Source organism: Alexandromys fortis, unplaced genomic scaffold (assembly GCF_014885135.2).
Source record: "Alexandromys fortis isolate MF-2015 unplaced genomic scaffold, M_Fortis_MF-2015_v1.1 scaffold_41, whole genome shotgun sequence".
Classification (NCBI taxonomy): Eukaryota; Metazoa; Chordata; class Mammalia; order Rodentia; family Cricetidae; genus Alexandromys; species Alexandromys fortis.
Window position 1 is genome coordinate 1,365,113 of NW_026067923.1, and position 20,823 is coordinate 1,385,935.

Genomic DNA, 20,823 nt, shown 5'->3' on the forward strand with positions numbered 1-20,823 from the left:
TTTAGAGCCCTGAAAATGTTCTTGCCTTTCTTTCTAATAAAACTCATTGGACTTCAATAGACAAAGATATAGTTGTCAAAAGTCTAAAACCTAGCCTCACTTTCCCAGTAAGGCTGCTGTGATCAGTATTTGTTTAAAGTGTGTGTTCCTGTGACCAAAGAGAGGACCTGGGTCCCTGGGAACGAGGGACTCTGCTTTCGGTCTGTGCACCACACCCATCTGGAGCTGCTTCGTTACTGTCTTTTCTAAAGCCTGTCAAGTACTAAGCTGAAAATAGGAGAATTCCAGAAGATGGGCACAGCTGTTCTTAACACGAAATCCGTTTCTGCACTAAGAGCACACTTAGTGTTTACATTAAGACTGGGAGAGAAGTCAGTGTCTCCCAGGTGCTTATGGAGAAAGTGTAAGTCGGCTTCCCATCATCCAGCTCCCTCGGGTGCTGAGTCAGTGCAAGAGTGGGCGTTATTTTACCTTAGCACCGGCAGCTGGCCGTGCATGGGAGTAATTAATAGAACTTTCCATGTCTCATTGTCCCAGCTGTTCCTCAGTGTAGGCTGTCCGCCCATAACTCAAGCACCGCTGTCTAAATTCCGAGTTCCCACGGAGCTTTGTCCTAACACTGACATAATAAGACCCAGGACCACAAGGTAGGGAGGGATAAAGTCTACCGTAATAGCCAGCCGAAGGAATCTGTGGACGTGACTGTATAAAACACCGTAGAACAGGCGAGCGTATTTCCCCTGAAACAGCTAGTGGATCCAACGGCCGTGTAGAGCGCCCAGCTGGAAACCACACGAGAGCAGACATCCCTGCAGCCTGATGCTGAAGCAGACAGTGGCAGGATCGCTTCTAGGTGCTTTCCCCGAGGGGCACCAGCCTGGGGACACCCCCCCAGCCACACCATCTGCTCCCTTCAGTCTCAGCACCACTGAGGCAACCTGAGTCACTCCAAGTGCTCCACCTCTGACTCCTCAGCGTTGGGCTCATCTTCCTGCGTGGGCTCCTTGAGCACAGCAGCCTTCTCGGAAGCCCTGGTCTGTGAAGGTGCAGTTGTCCTGACTGAAGCACCTCTGGGCAGCACCTGCATAGCTAGTCCTGTGGCTGCCTCACCATGGCATTCACAGCTGCTCAACACTCAGTACCCGCCTCCTGTGCTAACGCCCATGGCATATGGCTTCCCACATCCCAACCTCATGGTCAGCGACGTCTCTGTGGCCATAAAAAATGGCCATGTGTATATTGGTGCCAGGTGGTGCTGGGCTTCTGAGGAAGCCGCTTGGTGTCCTGCCGCAGATGCTGTTTCTAACTTACACGCCCCGTCTCCTTTCACAGCTGGTCAGTGGGAAGTGGCCTACAGCGGCTCTGCTACGGAGTATGTCTTTACCCACTTGAAGCCAGGCACTTTGTACAGACTGCGGGTCTGCTGCATCAGCACCGGTGGGCACAGTCAGGTTGGTCAATCAGTGTGTGACAGGACGGACGGACGTGGCAGTTCCTTTACTGCAGAGCTGTGCAGGTCCTTTACTGCCACCTGCTGGGAGGTTGTTGTAAAAGCAATATTGTTGGTTAATTTCCCATGTCTCCTCTCTATCTGTATGAATGCAGACCAACCAGGTGGCCTGTCAGGAGACTCAGTTTCTGCCACACACAGTGCTCAGAGGTTCCATACAACCCAGCGAGTGCTTGCAGAGTACTCTTGAAATGAGTGTGGGTGTGGTGTTGAGACTCATGAAAATAGGCACTGTGTTCAAAGTGTTTTCACTATAGATGATTTGAAACCATGTGATGAGAAAGAGAGATGACCTAGTCACCCGGTAGCAGATTGATTATTGAATATAAGGCTTGCCCTGTCTAACATGTTCCTGAATTTTACACACACTCACACGCACGCATGCACACATGTGTAGCATAGCAGTTCCAAAAGCCCAGTCAGAACACCCTTCCACCATGCGGGACTGCCCGGAAAGTCTCTGTTGGAGTGTATCTAGACCATAGCCATAGAGCATCGGGGCATCCCCCATGTGAGGGCTCTGCAGGGCAGCATATGTGTTACTTGATGGCACAGAGTCCACTTCCCATCTGTCACTGCTCTGGAAGGAACTGGAGCTGCCTGGCTGCGCCCTGTTTCTTTGATTCTTGTAAGATGGTGAGCTTTTTTAACACCAGCCTGGCACAGCCAGATCCTACCAAAGGGAGACTTAGTTATTTTAGCGTTTACAGAACTACCGTGAAAGTCAGGCTTGGTGGACAAGTGCTCCCGTTGACCCTCCTCTGCCGTTTCTGTAACTGGCTGTCCATTTAAGGAGCCATTCTTCATTTATCCAGTTGCTGTGTGTGTTCTCCCGCATCCTCATGAAGGGTCCTTCTAGTGTTGACGTAAAGGAAAATAAGTGTGCTTAGGGCGGACACGTCTCCATCCTAGTCATGTGGTGTCAGAGGGAGCCGCTCTTATTATAACCGGCACTGTATGCCGTGAGAGCCCACCACACATGTAGACAGGCATGGACCCTCCTGACGGGTTTGATACATGACAGGCACACACATCTAGTGGTTCCTTTTTGGTCCCATTTACAGTTGTGGGATAGACTTAGCCTGGTAGGTAAGGTATGAGCAGTTCACAGTAACTAAGCAATGGTCTCTCCCGTGTTTCTCCCACAGTGTTCTGAAAGTCTCCCTGTTCGCACACTAAGCCTTGCGCCAGGTCAGTGCCGACCGCCGAGGGTTTTGGGTAGACCAAAGCACAAAGAAGTCCACTTAGAGTGGGGTGAGTGTATAAACCTTCATGTGGGCATCCACAAGGACAGTGGGAAGTAAAGACACGGTGCTTTGTCACGCGGCTCCAGGGCTTCCTTCTTAAGCTGTGCCCCTGCTAGCATAGCTGTGCTCTCCGTAACCTGCGCCGCGGGTTCCCCCTCACCCCACACCTTTTCTCCCATTCCTGGGGTGCTGCACACACTGTTGCTACTCCACCTTTCAGAGGTCACATTTCTAGAGGAAATCCCAGAATAGCCTGCCTTGTGCAGGGATTGTTCAGCCTGTGAAGGAAACGTATAAAATGTAGAGATTAAACCAGAAATGGCTCAGAGGTTCCTCGGTGGGTCCTGGTTATCCACAGCGTTCACTCCAGTGTGCCAGCAGCGCGTGTGCACACTGCCAGTGTAATGTGTAGAGCGCTAGCAGACAGTGTGGGGTCCCGTAGACTTGGCATGACGTCTAACATTAGATTTTTCCTTCCCTCCCTTTTTCCCTCTCCTTTATTGACGTGTGATGGTTTCCCTAGTGCTCATTATTCCTGGATTCTTTTTACTATGACCAAACCTGTTTAAAACACACCTGCTCTGGATGGCTGGGATTATTCAAGAGCTTTTCATTTCTTTGATTGGGAGGCTCCTCTTGGAACAGAAACTCAAAGGACACACCACCTACATATTTTGGAAAATATTGATTAAAAAATCAAATGTAACTCAGTCAACTGAAATGCAGAAAGTTCAGGCTGAGGAAATGGTCCAGTGGCTAAGACAGCACTTGCTGCTATGGCAGGGGACCCAGGCTCAGTTCCCAGCACCCACATAGACTCACAGCCACACACAGCTCCAGTTTCAGAGGCTTCACTGCCCTCTCCTGGCCTCTGCACCATCCACACACAGTGCATACGCATATGTGCAGCCCCCCCCCAACACAACCATAAAAATAAAACAAATTTTAAAAAAATAGAAATCCAGAAACAGTGCTCAAAGATGAAACACCATTTTTACATCCTCAGACGTCCCTGCATCTGAGAGTGGCTGTGAGGTCTCCGAGTACAGCGTGGAGATGACAGAGCCTGAGGATGTCGCTTCCGAAGTGTACCATGGGCCCGAGCTGGAGTGCACAGTCGGCAATCTGCTTCCCGGGACTGTGTATCGCTTCCGAGTGCGGGCTCTGAATGACGGAGGGGTGAGTGTGCGGTTACCCCCATAACTGGAGTACGCGTACCTCTTCAGCCCCCTCAAGTTCCTCAGGAGTGTGTGCCCCCTGCCAACAGCCGCTACACTGTATATAGTAAGATCCTATTTGAGAAGCAATGTATAGTAAGATCCTATTTGAGAAGCAATGACAGCCGCTACACTGTATATAGTAAGATCCTATTTGAGAAGCAATGTATAGTAAGATCCTATTTGAGAAGCAATGACAGCCGCTACACTGTATATAGTTAGATCCTATTTGAGAAGCAATGTATAGTAAGATCCTATTTGAGAAGCAATGACAGCCGCTACACTGTATATAGTTAGATCCTATTTGAGAAGCAATGTATAGTAAGATCCTATTTGAGAAGCAATGACAGCCGCTACACTGTATATAGTTAGATCCTATTTGAGAAGCAATGTATAGTAAGATCCTATTTGAGAAGCAATGACAGCCGCTACACTGTATATAGTAAGATCCTATTTGAGAAGCAATGTTGTCACAACTTCCTACAGGACCGGCACTACAAAGGTTCTGCTTCCCTCAGTGAAAGTTCTCTAGGGGAATTAGGCAAGGTGAGTCAGGAGAGCATTTGCACATGCTGAGTTCAAGCCCAATCCCTCCATTTTAGAAAGCTAGCGTGGGGGAGCATGCTTGTGCTCTCAACACTGAGAAGGTTGAACAGGAGGGTACCTGGGTCTCGCTGCAGCCAGCCTAGCCTACTTAGTGAGGTCCAGTCCTGCCTTAGAAAACAAGGTAGAAGCAGATGTTGCCTCTCATCCTCCACATGTACACACAGGTACTGTACACACATGAATGTATACACACCCCAGGAAGCATTATAAAATATTGTCTGTGCCTTGAGTAGCTTAGTTCTCTAGACAAAGAGGGTGGGGCCTGAGGGGGCAGCTTAATGGTTTTTATTTGATTCCTCTGAAAACACCACAAGTCTCTGCCTCTTCCTCCTGTCTCGTGCGTCTGGTGTTGGAGGTCAGAAGCTGAGAGGATGCGTGTATATACAGATCCACAGAGGGACTGTCCTTTTGTCTCTGTGAAGTGGTAGACTGATGGGCTTGGAAATGAGGAGTAGGTGGCCCACAAAGAGTGTCAGGGATGGGCAGAAATGCGAAGAATGAGCTGATGCCCGTGGCTCCCAAAGCCTCGGTGTTGTGTACCGCTGAGCTCCGTGAGAATTGTCGCATTTCATTAATTGGCAGAATTTATTTAAAAAGAGAAGAAAGGCTAATTGACAATATGTGCTGGTCACTAAAGATAAGTCATGTCACATGAGACCCAGGGGCACTCTGAAAATACGTTACAGCAGTGTTGCTTTTCCAAACAGAGAATACAGGTAACTAGCGGGCATGGTGGGAGTGCCTGTAAATCCCCCCATTCCAGAGGCTGAGGCAGGAGCTTCGTGGGTTCAAGACTAACTGGGGCTACATGGCAAACTCTTGTCTCAAAAGGGAGAGGGGATGCCAGCGGCCAGAACAAATAACATCGGGTGATATTGTTATTGAATTGTACTGTGGATGCTGTTGGCCTTTTCTTCAATTATAAGATTTCCATGCTCACGTGCAGAGACATGTGTTCTTCTCTTTCAGTATGGCCCCTACTCCGACGTGTCAGAGATCACCACCGCCACGGGGCCCCCTGGGCAGTGCAGAGCTCCATGCATCTCCTTCACGCCGGATGGAAGCGTCTTGGTGGGGTGGGAGGTGAGTCACGCACGTGCTGTCCGTCAGTTTCTGTTGTTTCTGCCTTCACCCACACACAAAGTTGTATCCCTTCCAGTTGTGGAAGTAGTCAGAGCTGAGAGGAAGCTGAGTGCCACCCTTCCCTTTGCGTGTGTTGGATGACCCTGGGCATGCTGTCCCGCTTCCTCTCAGTGAGATGACTAACAGACGTGTGCCCTGCAGAGCCCGGAGAGCCCTGGTGCTGACATCTCTGAGTACAGGCTGGAATGGGGTGAAGATGAAGAATCCTTAGAACTCATTTACCATGGTCCAGACACCTGCTTTGAGATCCAGAATCTGTTGCCTGCTGCCCAGTATTGCTGCAGACTACAGGTAGGTGACTATCTGGATACCGCTCCCAAAGGCCGGTGTTCCCTGAAAGGCTGTAGGGGAGGATCACAAAGAGAAAGAATCCTCTGTGGACTGGGAGAGGGCTCCCTTGGAGCAGTGCTTACCACTCAGATATGGAGACATGAGTTCAGATCCCTGCAGCGTATAACACTTAGGTGCTATAATACTTTCTGGAACCCCAGCACTGGGGTGGATAGGCTAGATATGGGTGGGTTTCAGAGAGCTTGTGGTGCAACCAGTAGCCAAACTGGTGAGCTCCACCTTCAGTGAAAAACTTTGTCTCAGGGGAAGGCACCTGATGTTGGCCTGTCCCCTACACACACACACACAAAAACACACACACACACACACCACATAAACATACCACACACCACATACTGCACACACTGACACACACAGAGAGTGGGCACATCTGCACATATACACAGCTTCATAGACACACACACACCAGGTGATTTTATCTTTTCTAGGAGGTTATAACATGTAAAAGCCAAACCAGATTCTTCTCTGCTCTTCTCCCCAGTAGTGGTATCTTCCATACTGTTTTCCAGCGCACCTGACAGGTGACCTAGAGCCAGCAGGAAGCTCTCCCAGTTCTTCGTGAAAGATGTATTTGAATCCCACTTCTGTGGGAAAGCAGCTCAGAACTGACACTCAGACAGGAAATTCATATATACACCAGCTGTTGAACTGAGCTATAAGCACAGAAACAGCTATTTCAGTCATTTGAGCTGGTCTCCTGCCTCAGTTTCTTTCCTGTCGCCGAGGTAAGGGAAGGGTGTGTTCTGGCTTACAGTTTAAAGGTGCAGTGAGCGCAGCGTAGCAAGGAATCGAGGCAGCAGGACCTAGAAGCAGCTGGTCATAATCGTATCCAATAAGAAAGCAGAGAGCGGTGAACAGTTGGTGAGGCTCAGCTTCTTCTGCATGCACATAGTCTAGGCTAGCACCACGCAGGCCTCCCCACCTTGCTGGTCCCCCCAGATATGCCCGAGGCCATTTCCCTCGAGGGGTGGAGTATTTCCCATTGGCCATCATAAGCTTCAGTCTGGGAGCACAGAGTAACACAGGCACCATGGTCCATAGCCTGCCCCTAAGAATGTGACTTGTCATAGGTACCTTTACTTTATTCACTGGGGTTTCCCCTCCACAGACTCTTGGCACCCTAAGACTGTGGGGTCCTTGGTCTCCACTTCTTTCCATATTCAATAGCCCCCTTTTGAGCACTGTTTTCTTTGGGGTGGAAGGATGACCAGGAGAGCTATAGCCCTTGAGGCAGCCTGTCTCTGAGCACATGTAGATTTCATAGATAGAGAAGCAAAGATGGCAAGCTGACGGTCACCCCGTCTGTGTTTGGCCTTGCAGCAAATGGCGTGGCAAACGTGTTTTGTATCTCTAGCCTTGCTATGGAAGATAATCCCTTTGTAAGTTAATTTTCTTGATAACCAGGGCTTTCCTCTTGACTTTGGAAGCCTGCTTCACCTTAAACATTTCTTATTAAACACCTTTGTTGGGCGGTGCCCTTCCTTTCTGTGTGAATGGACCAGCCGTCACGTCATTGGCGCTTTGTCCCTGAATCCACACGTCATCCGGTCTTTGTGCCAGTGAGGCCGAGGCACTGGGAAAGGGGACACTGAGTACCACACTGGGACGGACTGATTCCAACCAGAGCTGTCTGCTATCTCGTTAGCCCTCCCTGCCATGTGCTTCTTTAGCTTAGCTGTCTCACGAATACGTCCCCGCTTTCTCCAGTGGGTACGTATTCCCACTCAGACTGTTTTTACCAGGGAAGAGAATAGAGCAGAGCGATCAGAAAGTGCCTGCATGACAGCCCCGTGTGTCTGCCTTGGCAGCCTGGGTAAAAACAGGCTTTTAAATTTCTGTGCTTGTCATGAAATGAACTAGAACCTTTGACAGGAGAGTCAGCTGAAGAAATCCCCAGGAGCACGTCTCTTCCATCCTTACTGACTTCTTGGTATCTGTGGATTACATAGAAATTACAAATTCCAGGCACTTGACCTTACTGTGTGGTCAAGTCAGCCTTGAATATTTGACATTCTAAAAAAATCCGTTTTTCTCATAACTCTCCTGTTTTCTAAAAAGTGATTTAAGACATTTTTTGTTTTTCTCAGGAATTTTTGTCTTGTTCCTTGGGATATGTTGATTAAGTGTCTTGGTTAGTGGTAAAAGCCCAGCCATCCCCGACCATGCACACACACTAATGAATAACCAGTAAATATCCACAACAGCCATTTGTACAAGAAACCATAGTGTTGCTTGCTCAGTAACAGATGCTTTTAAGTTTCCTTTGAAAAGTTTGAATCAGAAGTGTGTAAATCAAGAAAGAGTTTTCTACACAGCCAACCAGAGGAAAGTGGAGCAGCGGGCAGAACCCCGGGTAGAGAAAGACCACTGCTGGAAAGGTGTGGGATTTGAGTTAGGTCTGTGCAGTTTACAGCACTGTACCAAGGATAGTTTCTGGGATGTTGTTTCTTTTTTTTATTTTTTGGACTTATGTTTATTTTATATGCATGGCTGTTTGCCTGAATGCTTGTGTACCACATGCATGCAGTGCCCATGTAGGCCTGAAGAGGGGCGATAGCTAGAGCTGCCTGTGAACTGTCATTTGGGTCCTGCCGCTTGACAGGGGTCCTCTGGGGGAGTGTAGCAGTGCCTTAGCCTCTTCCAGGCTCCAGCTGCTGGTTTTGATTGTTATCTCTGAGGTGTAACTGTGGGCATTAGGAGAAGCATGGGAAGAGCTGAGCAGAAGCTAGTGTTCCTGCGGCTCTCCGTGAGTGCAGAGCTAGCTCAGAGAGTGTGGGGAAAGTTGGGGAACTGCTCCTCTGTTTGAGGCTTTTCCTAGTGCTTGCCCTTGTGGCTTTACCACCATGTCACCGGTACAGCCCATGTGACCACTGGGGGAACACTCGGGCTTCCCCTCCCTCTGCAGAGAGGATCCCTGCTGTCGTTGTGTCTCAATTCTTCAAGTCCTGTGGTAAGTTTATATCTAAATAAACTCTGTGGCATGCACAGGGCTTCAAGTTCAGTCCTCAGTACTATGAAAGAACAGAAATTAAATCTCAAGATACAGATTCTTGAAATAATTTGTTCTCGGGAAAAGGGGCCAAGGGGTCGGGATGAAGCCATACTGTCTTAAATTTCCCATGCAGCTTCTGTGGGAGTTCAGGAAAGCAAATGTCCTTAACCTGTCTTTTCTTTGGGGAATTCTGTTGCTTAATTAACAAGGAAAGAACTGTATGCTTTGTTTTAGGCCTTGGAAATTCAAATTTGCCTCTCTAGTTTCGTTGCTTGTGCTGACATACTCTCACGCGTAATCAAGAACTGGCTTTTATCACTTCCTTTTCTTTTGAAAAAAGTATCTTATTGTTTTATATGTATGTTGTTCCTCTGTGTGTATGACACTGTGTGGCGAATGTGCAGCACCCAGTGGAAGGTGTCAGATCTCCCGAAACTGGAGGACCACGTGTGTGCAGGGCCAGTGGAAGGTGTCAGATTTCCCGAAACTGGATTACAGGCAGATGTGGTTGCTAGGAATTAAACCTTGATCCTCCGGAAAAGCAACCAGTACTTGTAACCAGAGACCATCTCTCCAGTCCTGAGATTCTTATTGCTATAAAAAAGTTGCCAAATATTTTATTCTTTGAAAGAGAATAATACTTTTATAAACACTTATGTAGTGCTTTATAACACGTATGGAACATGTCTTCCATATCAGCTTCTGGTCGAGTTGTCAGAGGAGTTCCAGGCCCACAGATAACACGCTCTGTCTATGCTAGTGATGAGGGCCATGCTGAAATAGGATGCTAGCAATGGCTTGCAGAGAAGTCTGGGAGGAAAGCCTCTGGACATAAGAAACCACAAGAGCACCAGTCCTGAGGTAGATGTCCATGAGGACTGGCAAGGAAGTCGGCAGAGCCAGTGAAATTAAGAACAGTGAGCGATGAAAGCCAAGTGCTAATGGCGCTTTTGACGTGAGGTCACAAGCCTCAGATAGGGTCTCTGTGTGCTTCTGTAGTAAAGGGCTTCCGTCTCTGTTCTGGTAAGATGGATGCCATCAAAGAGTCAAACTGAAAGTCCTGGAGGAGGCATAATGGTTAAAAGCCCGTTGTTCCAGAGAACCCAAGTTCGATTCCCAGCACCCATGTCAGGTTGCTCACAGCCACCTGTAGCTCCAGCTCCAGGATGTCCACCTCCCTTCTCTAGCCACGTGGGTCACCTGTACATGCGCCATGTACTCCTCCACATATAGAAAAGCGTAAAACCGAAGGAAGTCCTGACTTTTGTATTAGCATGTCCTTCTAATCACTGCAGGTCCAGACTCTAGGGATGGGCCAGTGCCGAGACCAGGGAGGGTGTCACATTGGCTAAAGAGGACGTGGTTGCCCTAGGGTGACTTCAGGTGGTCTGATGGGCAGGACGTGGGTGACTGGGACATAGGTGCTCCTGAGAACTTTAGATACAACCTGAGCAGCTTGGAGGATAGGGAAGACGGCAGCTGAGGAACCTTCTGGGTGTTCGCAGGCAGTAGGGTACACATGCCACCCTAGACATCGGGGCAGAGGTGGAGAGCAGTTAAGAATGACCCCTGACCTCCACATGCAAATGCATGTACACACACATGTACATACACACCAAAAAATTTAACACTGGCATGTGCTCATGCTGTGATGTGGTTAACATTGGCTAATGTGGAGGTACTGGCATGTGCTCATGCCATGATGTGACCTGGTGACACCCTTCTGTTTTCCAGGCCTTCAATCCAGCAGGTGCAGGGCCGTATAGCGAGCTTGTCCACTGCCAGACACCTGCCTCTGCCCCCGACCCTGTCTCCACGCTGTGTGTCCTGGAGGAGGAGCCCCTCGATGCCCACCCGGACTCGCCCTCTGTGTGCCTTGTACTGAACTGGGAAGAGCCGTGCAATAATGGATCTGAAATCGTTGCTTACAATGTTGATCTCGGAGACACTAGCATTACTGTGGGCAACACTACCACACACGTGATAAAGAACCTCCTTCCAGAGACTACGTACCGGTGAGTACAGAACGCTGTGAGAAATCTGTCCCACGGTGTCAGTTCCAGGGCTGAGCATCTGTCCTAAGTTACTGTGTTCCAGATATTCCTCTTTAACATCTTTAAAGGTACTAGATGAAATATAGTTTAAAGGCTTGTACTGCTTTCTACCTACAGTAGTGATACATTCCCACAATTCCTAGCTTCTGAGGGAGAATTTTGTTTCAGACTTGAAATCCCTTTCCCCTCCTGTACCTTTGGTTTCCCCTTTCTTCATATATTTTTCTCTGTGAGTCATGTGACTGCATACTCCATCCCAGGCCACCTTCCTGACAACCTTCAGACCGGACACCCTCATTCTGCTCACTCCCTCAGAGCAGACACGGGTTCATTCAGGATTTCACACTGGACAGAACAGAGTTCCTCACGTGGGGGTGATCCCACTTGCCCGCTGTTTCTCCTAGCTGGCCTTTCACACTTTCAAAACACTTAGCTCTCGCTCAGAGCAGCCTTGACTCAGGCAAAGCCCAGAGCTTGCAGCCAGCAGGCCATCTCACTGGGGGAGATCCAGAAAGCCTGTCTTGATAATCAAGTGTGGCCCAGCAGGAGCTCCTGCTTTGGGGCTCTGGGTTATCAGGTTGGGGGAGGGTCAGCTCCGGCTCGGGACCTGGTTGTCTTCAGGCCAGGTATCCCCAGTCCCAACCTCTGTTAGGAGGAAAACAAGCCGATTCCCAGGAGGGCATCAAGTAAGGAGGAAATGTGTGGGTATCAAGGTATCAGATGCTGACAACTGAGCCAGTAGCAGCACAGCAGTCAGCACAGCAGTTAGCCAGCAGTCCTCCCACAAAAGTCCAGCTTCCTGGGGGCGGGGATGATAGCAAGCTCCTCCCACAGAACTCCTGCTTCCTGGGGGGCCAGGGATGATAGCAGGCTGCTGCTTCAGAAGAAAATCTTCTATTTCCTGTGTTTTCTGCAGTGCTTTCTCATTCTCTAGTCTTTTTTTTATTTATTAAAGATTTCTGCCTCCTCCCCGCCACCGCCTCCCATTTCCCTCCCCCGATCAAGTCCCCCTCCCTTGTCAGCCCAAAGAGCAATCAGGGTTCCCTGCCTTGTGGGAAGTCCAAGGACCACCCACCTCCATCCAGGTCTAGTAAGGTGAGCATCCAAACTGCCTAGGCTCCCACAAAGCCAGTACGTGCAGTAGGATCAAAAACCCATTGCCATTGTTCTTGAGTTCTCAGTAGTCCTCATTGTCCGCTATGTTCGGTTTTATCTCAGGCTTTTTCAGACCCGGGCCAGCTGTCATTCTCTAGTCTTGAGTGCGTGTGTGTGCGCGCACATGTGGGTACATGTGTGTGTTCATGTGTGTACGTTATGTGTGTGCATGTGTGTTCTTGCTTCTAGAAACCAGAGGGATCTAGCTGGGAGGTAGAAGCAGGTGGATCTCTGTGAGTTCGAGGCCAACCTGGTCTACCAGAGCTAGTTCCAGGACAGGCTCCAAAGCTACAGAGAAACCCTGTCTCGAAAAACCAAAACCAAAACAAAACAAAGCAAACAAACAAAAAACCAGAGGGATCTTTGATGCTGTTTTTCCTCAGGTGGTCCCACCTTGGTTGGTTTGGGATGGTTTGGTTTTTGTTTATCGTTTTGGTTTTAATTTGATTTTGTTTGGTTTGAGACTATTAGTCCTGACTGGCCTGGAACTCATGCAGACCTGCTGGCCTTGAATTCAGCGATCTGTTCTGCCTCTGCCTCCTAAGTGCTGGCATTAAAGCCCCCCAGTGCTGGCTTCTTAGTCTCAGGTGGCTGGCCAGCAAGCCCTCATCCACACCTCTCTACCTTCCCTTTGCTGGGATTACAAGACCTTGCCATACACTTGGCTTTTTTTACATAAATTCTGACACTGGAACTCAGTTCCTGATGCTTGCAGGGCAAGCAGTTTGCTGAGGAAGCTGTTGCCAGCCCTAGGCTCTCCTTGTTGCCAGAAGCTAAAGAAGGAGGCAACTCAGCAGCTGTGAGGTCCAGATGTTCCATCCTGGCATTTCTTATCTCCCAGCTCTCTTTCCAAATACCTCTTTTCTGAGTAATTCATAAACCAGTTTTGCTTTTCAGAGTGCTGGCAGACTCTTCCTCGTTTGTTTTCACCACGCTCATCGTGTTGAGGACCCTCTTGCCCACAGCATGCCTGGCAGACTTAGAGCGCACGTGAAGATCTCAAGGCCACTTAAGCCACAGTTTTAGAGAATGGGTGACCATCAGTGCAAGGAGCAAGTCCCTTGGTTCACTGTAGTCACGCTAAATGACATAGGAGGCACTAGCGATGTCTCGGGCTGGGGCTCGACATGGAGTCCTTGCTTAGAATATGTGCAGCCACGAGTCCCATGCTTAATCCTTAGACACACACAAAAGTGGGACCTCAGGTCAGAACTGAATAAAGGGGAACATGGCTGGTGAGATGCTTGCTCAGCTGGTGAAGCTGTTTGCCTCTGGAGTACATTTGGATGCTGTGCATGGAAGTCTAGTCAACACAGAACTGTGTGCTGCTGTCTCAGAGACAGTCAGAGCAATTATAATGAGTCTTGCCACTGTTTGCAAACAAACCTAAGGGCTTCATTTTGGTCTGGTCAACTTTCCCTGACCTTTTTCTGTCCCATAAATTGGTTAAAATACAGCTAAGATGATCACCATGTGTGAAGTTTAGATTAAGGCTTGTGTCTTTATTTTTTACTTTTATTTTTATTTTTAGTATTTTTACATGTCTTGCCTGCATGTATGTCTGCACAGTGTGCATGCAGTGCCCATGAATCTGCTGGAGTTTTAGATAGTTGTGACCTTCCATGTAGGTACTGAAAATAGAACCTAGGTCCTCTGAAAGAGCAGCCAATGCTCTTAACCACTGAGCCGTCACTCCAGCCCCTTTTGTTTGTTTGTGAGTATAGGAGTTGCATGTTGTCCTCTCTAGACTGCATCTGTAATGACCCTTGGGACAGAAATCAGCGTTCCAACAGACCCCTCTGCCCGCTGCTGTCAGAACTGCCTGGTAAGGGTTTGCTGGCACAGTCTATATTTGAAATTTGGCTGGAATTTAAAAAAAAAAAAAAACAATTATTAAAAGTATTACATTTAAGTTTAGAACTGTATCTGAAATTGAATTTTGCTTTGGATTGCAGAGAAAATGGAAAACAGGTTTCCTTTGTACATGCCCTGCCAAGTAGAGTCACAGACCATAAGCAGAGAGACTTGGGGGTCACCTGGTGACACCTGTCCTGTCCTGGGCGCGAGCAGCTCCCTGACCTACCTGGGTAGTGGTCCAGCTTTGGCTTGCCGGGCAGTCCAGCTCATCCCTTGAGCTTATCAAAGCCTCTTTGTATCCAAAGCCGCTCTTCCAGCAGTGGTTCTCAGAGCTAGCAGCAATAGTGGATCCCGAAGACCCATGAGAAGGAGCAAAGGATCAGGCTTAAGCCCAGGCCTGGGAAATAGTGAGGTAACCATGGCTCAAAAAGTAAATCCAGGAGGCGCTCTCTCTCTCTCTCTCTCTCTCTCTCTCTCTCTCTCTCTCTCTCTCTCACACACACACACACACACACACACAATAAATAAAGGTAAAAGGTGATTTTGTGAGAGATTGTAAGGACGAGAGGATATGCGTCTTGGTCACGGAGCTTGGCCCTGAGATGGCGCACTGTCGTTTGCAGTCTGGAGGACAGGTGACATTGTTGTCATTTAGGAAGTACACCCAGGCACACAGATCCCGGGCAGATTTGGAACTGGAATCCAAACTTCTTTCTTCCACGTACAGAAACTTTCTTGTTCCCAGCTCTTTATGTCAAACTACAACTTCAGGACCCGAGGCTGGTTGTCTGTGGGTCGTGGGTAAAACTTGGTGGCAGTCATTAATGAGAGCAGTGTCCTATAAAATAATAAGTCTGGGGTGGGATCTGAGTGCCAGTTTAACTAGCCCTCCATGAGAAGCGTGTGTAAGTGTGGAAACCTCTGCCCTGGAATGTACACGCATGTGCAGGTTGAGAGGGGAGGTGCCTGAGCCCCACTCCTGTAAACTGAGCCTCAGTGGGCCTCATAATGGCCGACACCTGGTGTCTCGCCCCTCATCAGCCCTCTTTTGCCTAGCATGGCTTCCGTGGCCTCCTTCATTATCCGCTCTGACAGCGTGTCTCCTGGTGGCCTCCCTGTGCAGCAGTGATCTGTGTGGCTTGGGGGGGAAGGGGGAGGGCTGCAAATGCCTCTTTCCATCCTGAACTGGTTGTGAGGTCACCTGAGATCACAACCTCATTATATGTCTGACTCACACTGAGCTGCAGAACAAGGAAAAATTAAAATAGGTTTGTTTGTTAGGCTCACTTATGCCCATTTTTCCTAAGTCAAAGGGGTGAAAATAGCGTTTATTGAGTTCTTACTATGTCGTAAGCACAGTGTTCAACTGCAGAAAGTGAGTCATAAACCCCTTGACCATAATGAGATGAGGCAGGGTTTGGGGGAGCTGAGTTCTGACTCCTTAGCCGTGGGTTCGGCCCCCCGCTCGTGTCTTGCAGCCCGTGGAAGTAACTGAAACTCTTCATGCCTGTTGCCTCATCTGTGCAGTCGCCTGGCAGTGCCGCCTGTGTCTGCAGAGGCTTCAGCTACCTTCTTGGGTTAGACATAAGCACGCAGTAGACTCCTGGCTGTTCATGGTTTGATCAGAAAGAAATGAGTCAGGACTCAGGCAGTTGCCACCTTATAGGTTGGCTTGTGGGCTTGTGTGGAGTGGGCTGGTGGTGCTGCTGTCACCAGGGCCAAGAGAGACCTCTCCGGAGAGCTTTTCTCTGAGTCCACTTTTCCTCACAAAAACAACATTCTGTGTTTCCTCCGTTGTCTTTCCAGAAGGTTCTCCCTCACCATAGTCATCTTCTCTAGAGGAGGGTGGTAGGGCATGCCGAGCGTCTTGTGAGAAGCCTCTCCTGCTCCCGGGGCCTGCGCCACACCAGGCTTCCAGGGCCTTGACCTCAGTCACCCCATCCCACACTCAGAGCAGCATGAGGCCTGGGTAGCTGATCTCTTAAGGACAGTCACCTTCTCCCTGAAGGACAATTAGTTTTGAACGTCATTCTTCTTTTAATATAGTCAATGTCAGAAGTCTGAGCGTGTGTACAGAGTGCACTGTGGAAGACTGTCTGACTTCCTGAAGCAAGGAATAGTTGGCATCTAGAAGAAAGATACTGGACGCCTGAAAGGCAGGCTTCTTAATTTGACTTACTCAGTAGTATTAGCATACTGATGAATGGTGCAGACTTGGGGAACATTTAAATGTTCCCCCGCAGTCTGGCCAGGATACCGCTAGATCAGGACTATGTCACTTCCTAATTTGGAGGCAGTATTCTGCTTCCCTTGTATTCATTTTAATTGCTCTAAATTTCAAAAACTGACATAATGTACATTTTTGAAGATAACTCTGTAGGTCCTCTCTGAGTTTCAGGGTGAATCTGCTTCAGCTCAAGAGGAAGCATCTCTCTGTAAGGTGTGGCATAGATCTTAATATTTAATAAACTTAAAGCTCATTTTTCTTTCTAACTCTCTGAAATGAATTCTTAACGTTGTTACCTAGTGTGTCATGCTCACTGTTCTTTCACGGGAACGTAGAAATTGGGAATTATTTCCATGCCCCTACAAACAGTATGGTAGCTGTCTGTCCTTTCCGGGCTTCAGAGCCACTCTGTTCCTCACGTGGCATTTCCCTGGTGAGCAAGATGGCTTCCTTTTAGCTCTTCAGCTCAATTTCAGCACCAAGTGGTATTTTGTCTTTGGACTAATTAATGTTAGCTCAGTGCATCAGTGACCCAGATGTTGTTTCTGCTGACACGCGGTGTATTCTTGTGCAGGTGTGGGGCATTTGGAGTGAGTGTTCTGAAGTCTGTGTAGATGGTTTCAGGACCAAATGGTGCATAAAGTGAAAATAAACTTACTGGCTCTTATTGGCAGAGCAGTTGGTGACCTGAATGTGTGGCGTAAATAAAAATTATCCTTTTATCAGATTCATAGCCATGTTGGGTCCAGATTTTGACAGGAAACTAAGGAATGCAGGAAGATTCGGAGCCAAAGGGACCCAGTGCGCACCCACCTCTGAGCACACCCACGTGTCTGTCAGTGCGAGCCACTGAATGCAGCTGAGCTACGGTTCTCTCCTTTGTCAACTAGACAAAGGTCTGGCCTTGCGGTCAGAATGGGACACGGCATCTTGACATGAAGTCTAGACTTCTGCTGTTGAGGCCATTGAGTCAGGAATGCCATAAAGAATCACTTTGGATCTCACTGGTGTGCTTCTGGCCACTTCAGCAATTCTCTGGTTGAATCAGACTAAAACCCATTGAGAAGTCACAAGTAAGCCGGTTCCCTAATCTTAATTAACTGTTAGTTCAGCAAAGGCGGCACCATCCTCGCTTACTGATGAGGAAGCCGTGCTTACAGGTGTCAGATGACTGCTGAAGAACAGGAGGAGGAGGCTCCCAAAGAAGTTGTCGCCACAGTGTTCCTGCTGGTGCTGGGGATGGATGAGCAATGTTTTCAAGGGGGAGACCGCATGCCCCACTAAGGAGAGTGGTATACCTGCGACCGTGGTATTCTTGCTGGCACTGGTGGCTGATGGTGTGTTATGTGAAAGGAAGATTAAGTGCCAGCAAACGTAACCATAGAAAGTCAGAAAACCATAGGCCTAGAGCTGTGTTGAGCCCTTCCTAATGCTGCCACCCAATACAGTTCCTCATGTTGGGGGCGACCTCCAATCAGAAAATTATTTTCATTACCACTTCATAACTGTAATTTTGGTAGTTATGAATTGTAATGTAGATAGCCAATATGCAGGTATCAAAGCTTTAGAGGCCTTGAGGAAGTGAGTGAATTTAGTCAAACTAGCTAAAACTTGAATTTTTAAAACCATTTTTATTCCTATAAATAATTCTCATGTCTTAGGTTTTGGTTCATTTCATGTTGTGTTGCGCACAGCAGAAGAGCAGCCCTAAGCAGCTGGCTGCCTTTTGTGTACTGAGTACTGCCGGGCTGCGCAGGTCGCAAGAAAGGGTAGAGGGCTTCCTGGACTACATGGTGAGCGTGGCTCTGAAGGGCTGTGGGCCAGCATCGCAGGACACACCTCAGCCTGGGTGTGGATGAACCCTGTCCTGAATGAAAGGGAAGGGAAGACACATGGCTTGGACGCTGCAAAGACTGTCAGATCAGCCTTAGAGGCGAAAGTGCCGTCTGTGTACTGATGAAGAGCTGGACTTACTGTATGGCTTCCCTTTCCCTGAGAAGAGAGAGGTCGCCATAACTTCAGCAGCGCAACCTGCTTTTCAGGATGTCCCCTCTCTGGCTGCAGAAGCCTTTGTTGCACTTTCTTTCCGGTGTGGAGAAGGGGGCAGCCACTAACACTGTGAAGTATTTGTGAAGGCTCCTGTGAGGAGGAAAGAAAGTTCTAGACTTTTATTGTTATTTTAGGTGACTTCTTGTATAATAGAAATAGGAAAAGGCAGGCCCATCATGCTGGCTGGTAGCCTTTCTGTCATCTACTGGGGATATGAACTTGCTGTACCCCAAACCTTGTCTAGTCGCAGGTGGGATGAAGAAAACCGGTGGGTTCATGCTGTCTTGGCAGTTTACGTTTGGGTTCACACTGTCTTGGCACTTTACATCTGGGTTCACACTGTCTTGGCAGTTTACGTCTGGGTTCACACTGTCTTGGCAGTTTACATCTGGGTTCACGCTGTATTAGCAGTCTACTTCCTTTCCATATAACTTTAGAATTAGCTTGTGTTTATTGCCTAAGAATCCTGCCAGGACTTTTTAGTTTATTCTTATGTATTTATTGATTTTTGGAGATAAGGCCTTACACTGCAGCCCAGGCTGACCTTACATGCTCCATCCTCCTGCTTCAGTTTCCCAAGTACCAGGATTGATTTTAATGACATTTTGTCTGTGGGTCAATTCTAAGACAACTGAGACTTTTTTTGTGATGCACCCTGTCCGTGACTCCTGTGTCTCTTTGTCTGGATAGTTTGTCTACAGTGTTCTCATTGGCATCTTGTGGATTCTATTTCTTTTTTCCTCTCCCTCTCTATACCTTTTGCTCTTGGAACAGGGTAGTATTCTTAACAAATGCTGAAAAATCGGAGGAAGAGCACGCCAGGCAGGCGACCTCGCTGTGGTCCGGCCTTGCTGACCTCTCTTCTAGTTTTAGGGGGACAGTATTTCCTCTCTCACAGCTATTATGGTAGTTGTGGCCCTTTTTCTTCAATGCCCCTCTTCAGATCAAAGAGGGTCTCCTGTTTGCAGAACATTTTGATTACAACTAGAGGTTGGATTGTGTTAGATACTTCATCAGTTGATATGATCATCTGGTTTTTCTCCTTTAGGCTGTAAGCAAGCTAGAATTGCTAAGGAAATTTCCCACCTCATTGAGAGCCATACAAGGCCAGGGAAGTGGCCTTTCTCTGCAGCTCTTTGTGCATAGAGGCCCACTTCTCAGCTTAGTCCAACCCCCTTGACGATAAAAGGGGAAACAAATACTGTTGGCTTGTGAGAAGCCCAACCCTACACTTGCCGACGTGTGCGGGCTGGTACCTAAGGTTTCAGAGTCCTGAGGTAGCTGTGTCCTTTGCCCCAAGATGAGGAAGAGGGGTGGAGTGTGGTGTTCTGCCTTGTGTGTGAGAAACCTTTCTTTTCTAAGTTACAGATACTCCAGGTTGACTTGTATGCTCTTTTGAGTTTGAAGAACTTGCCTCATAGCTTCTGCTTTAGTGTTGTGATGTTTAAGTGGTATTTTGTATTAAGCAATAAAAGCTGTAGTGAGGGCTGGGGGAGGTGGTGCACGCCTTTCATCCCAACACTGGGTAGGCAGAGGAGGTGGTACTCTATGAGTTCGAGACCAGCCTGGTTTATACAGCTGGTTCCAGGACAGCCAAGGCTACACAAAGAAACCCTGTACAAAAGCTATAAGTGAGTATACCATAAAAGTAATTAAATCATAGAAATATGTAAAAATGATCTGCTTTCTATTCTTTCTTAGACTATATTATTACTTGTAATATGTTTTGAAAAACTGTTATGAATTCAAATCAAGTCTTAAATATTGAAACTTTTTGAGCTGTTAATACTACCCTTCTCAGTGAGTTGAGATTCCTGGGAACCTAGCAAGGAATCTGGAGAGAGGGTCTGATTGGAGGGGCTGTAAGGATTCAGGAAGAAACTCAAAGCCACAGACCTAAGTGTGCTTACCATGGGTGACACTATGAAGATATGAGGTTGAGAATTCTGTTACTAACGTGAAACTTTAGTAAACGCTTGTATTACCTAGAAAAGAGAGGAGGCTCAGAGCAGTAAAGGAGACATACCGTGGTGTGGTCTGGTAGGGCCGTCTGCAGTAGCACACAGTGTAAAGAGGTCTGAAGTGGGGAGCACAATGCCAGCGACGTGTTGTTTGGTGGCTGTGGAGAGCTAGCTAATCAGAAAGTGGTGAAGCAGAGGGACCGGAAATGGGGATAGTATCTGCACCATGGGAGGTCTCGGGCACACATTTACCTCTGCTGGTTTTTAAGTTCTGGCAGGATTGACACATCCTTACTGCACACAGCAAGCATCCAGCTAAGAGCTCTGTACACCTAAGTGGTACCCCGCTACTACCAGAGGTGGCCTCTTGACTCTGGCTAAGGGGAGAGGCCAGCTGTCCTGTTAAAGGGCTATCGGGAATGTGTTCCCCTTTTAATGAATTCTTTATGTGTAG

General features: G+C 48.1%; 1 protein-coding gene across 3 annotated transcripts in view; it reads left to right on the forward strand.

The window, feature by feature from the left end:
- The window catches only part of Fndc3b (fibronectin type III domain containing 3B), a 278,725-nt gene that overhangs the window by 240,919 nt on the left and 16,983 nt on the right, over positions 1–20,823 (forward strand). For all 3 annotated transcript variants that reach the window (XM_050142069.1, XM_050142070.1, XM_050142071.1), the window contains exons 17-22: positions 1,333–1,451; positions 2,659–2,764; positions 3,764–3,936; positions 5,550–5,663; positions 5,865–6,014; positions 10,801–11,081. In XM_050142069.1, coding sequence (XP_049998026.1) covers positions 1,333–1,451; positions 2,659–2,764; positions 3,764–3,936; positions 5,550–5,663; positions 5,865–6,014; positions 10,801–11,081 — 943 coding nt within the window. The remainder of the gene's footprint in view (positions 1–1,332; positions 1,452–2,658; positions 2,765–3,763; positions 3,937–5,549; positions 5,664–5,864; positions 6,015–10,800; positions 11,082–20,823) is intronic.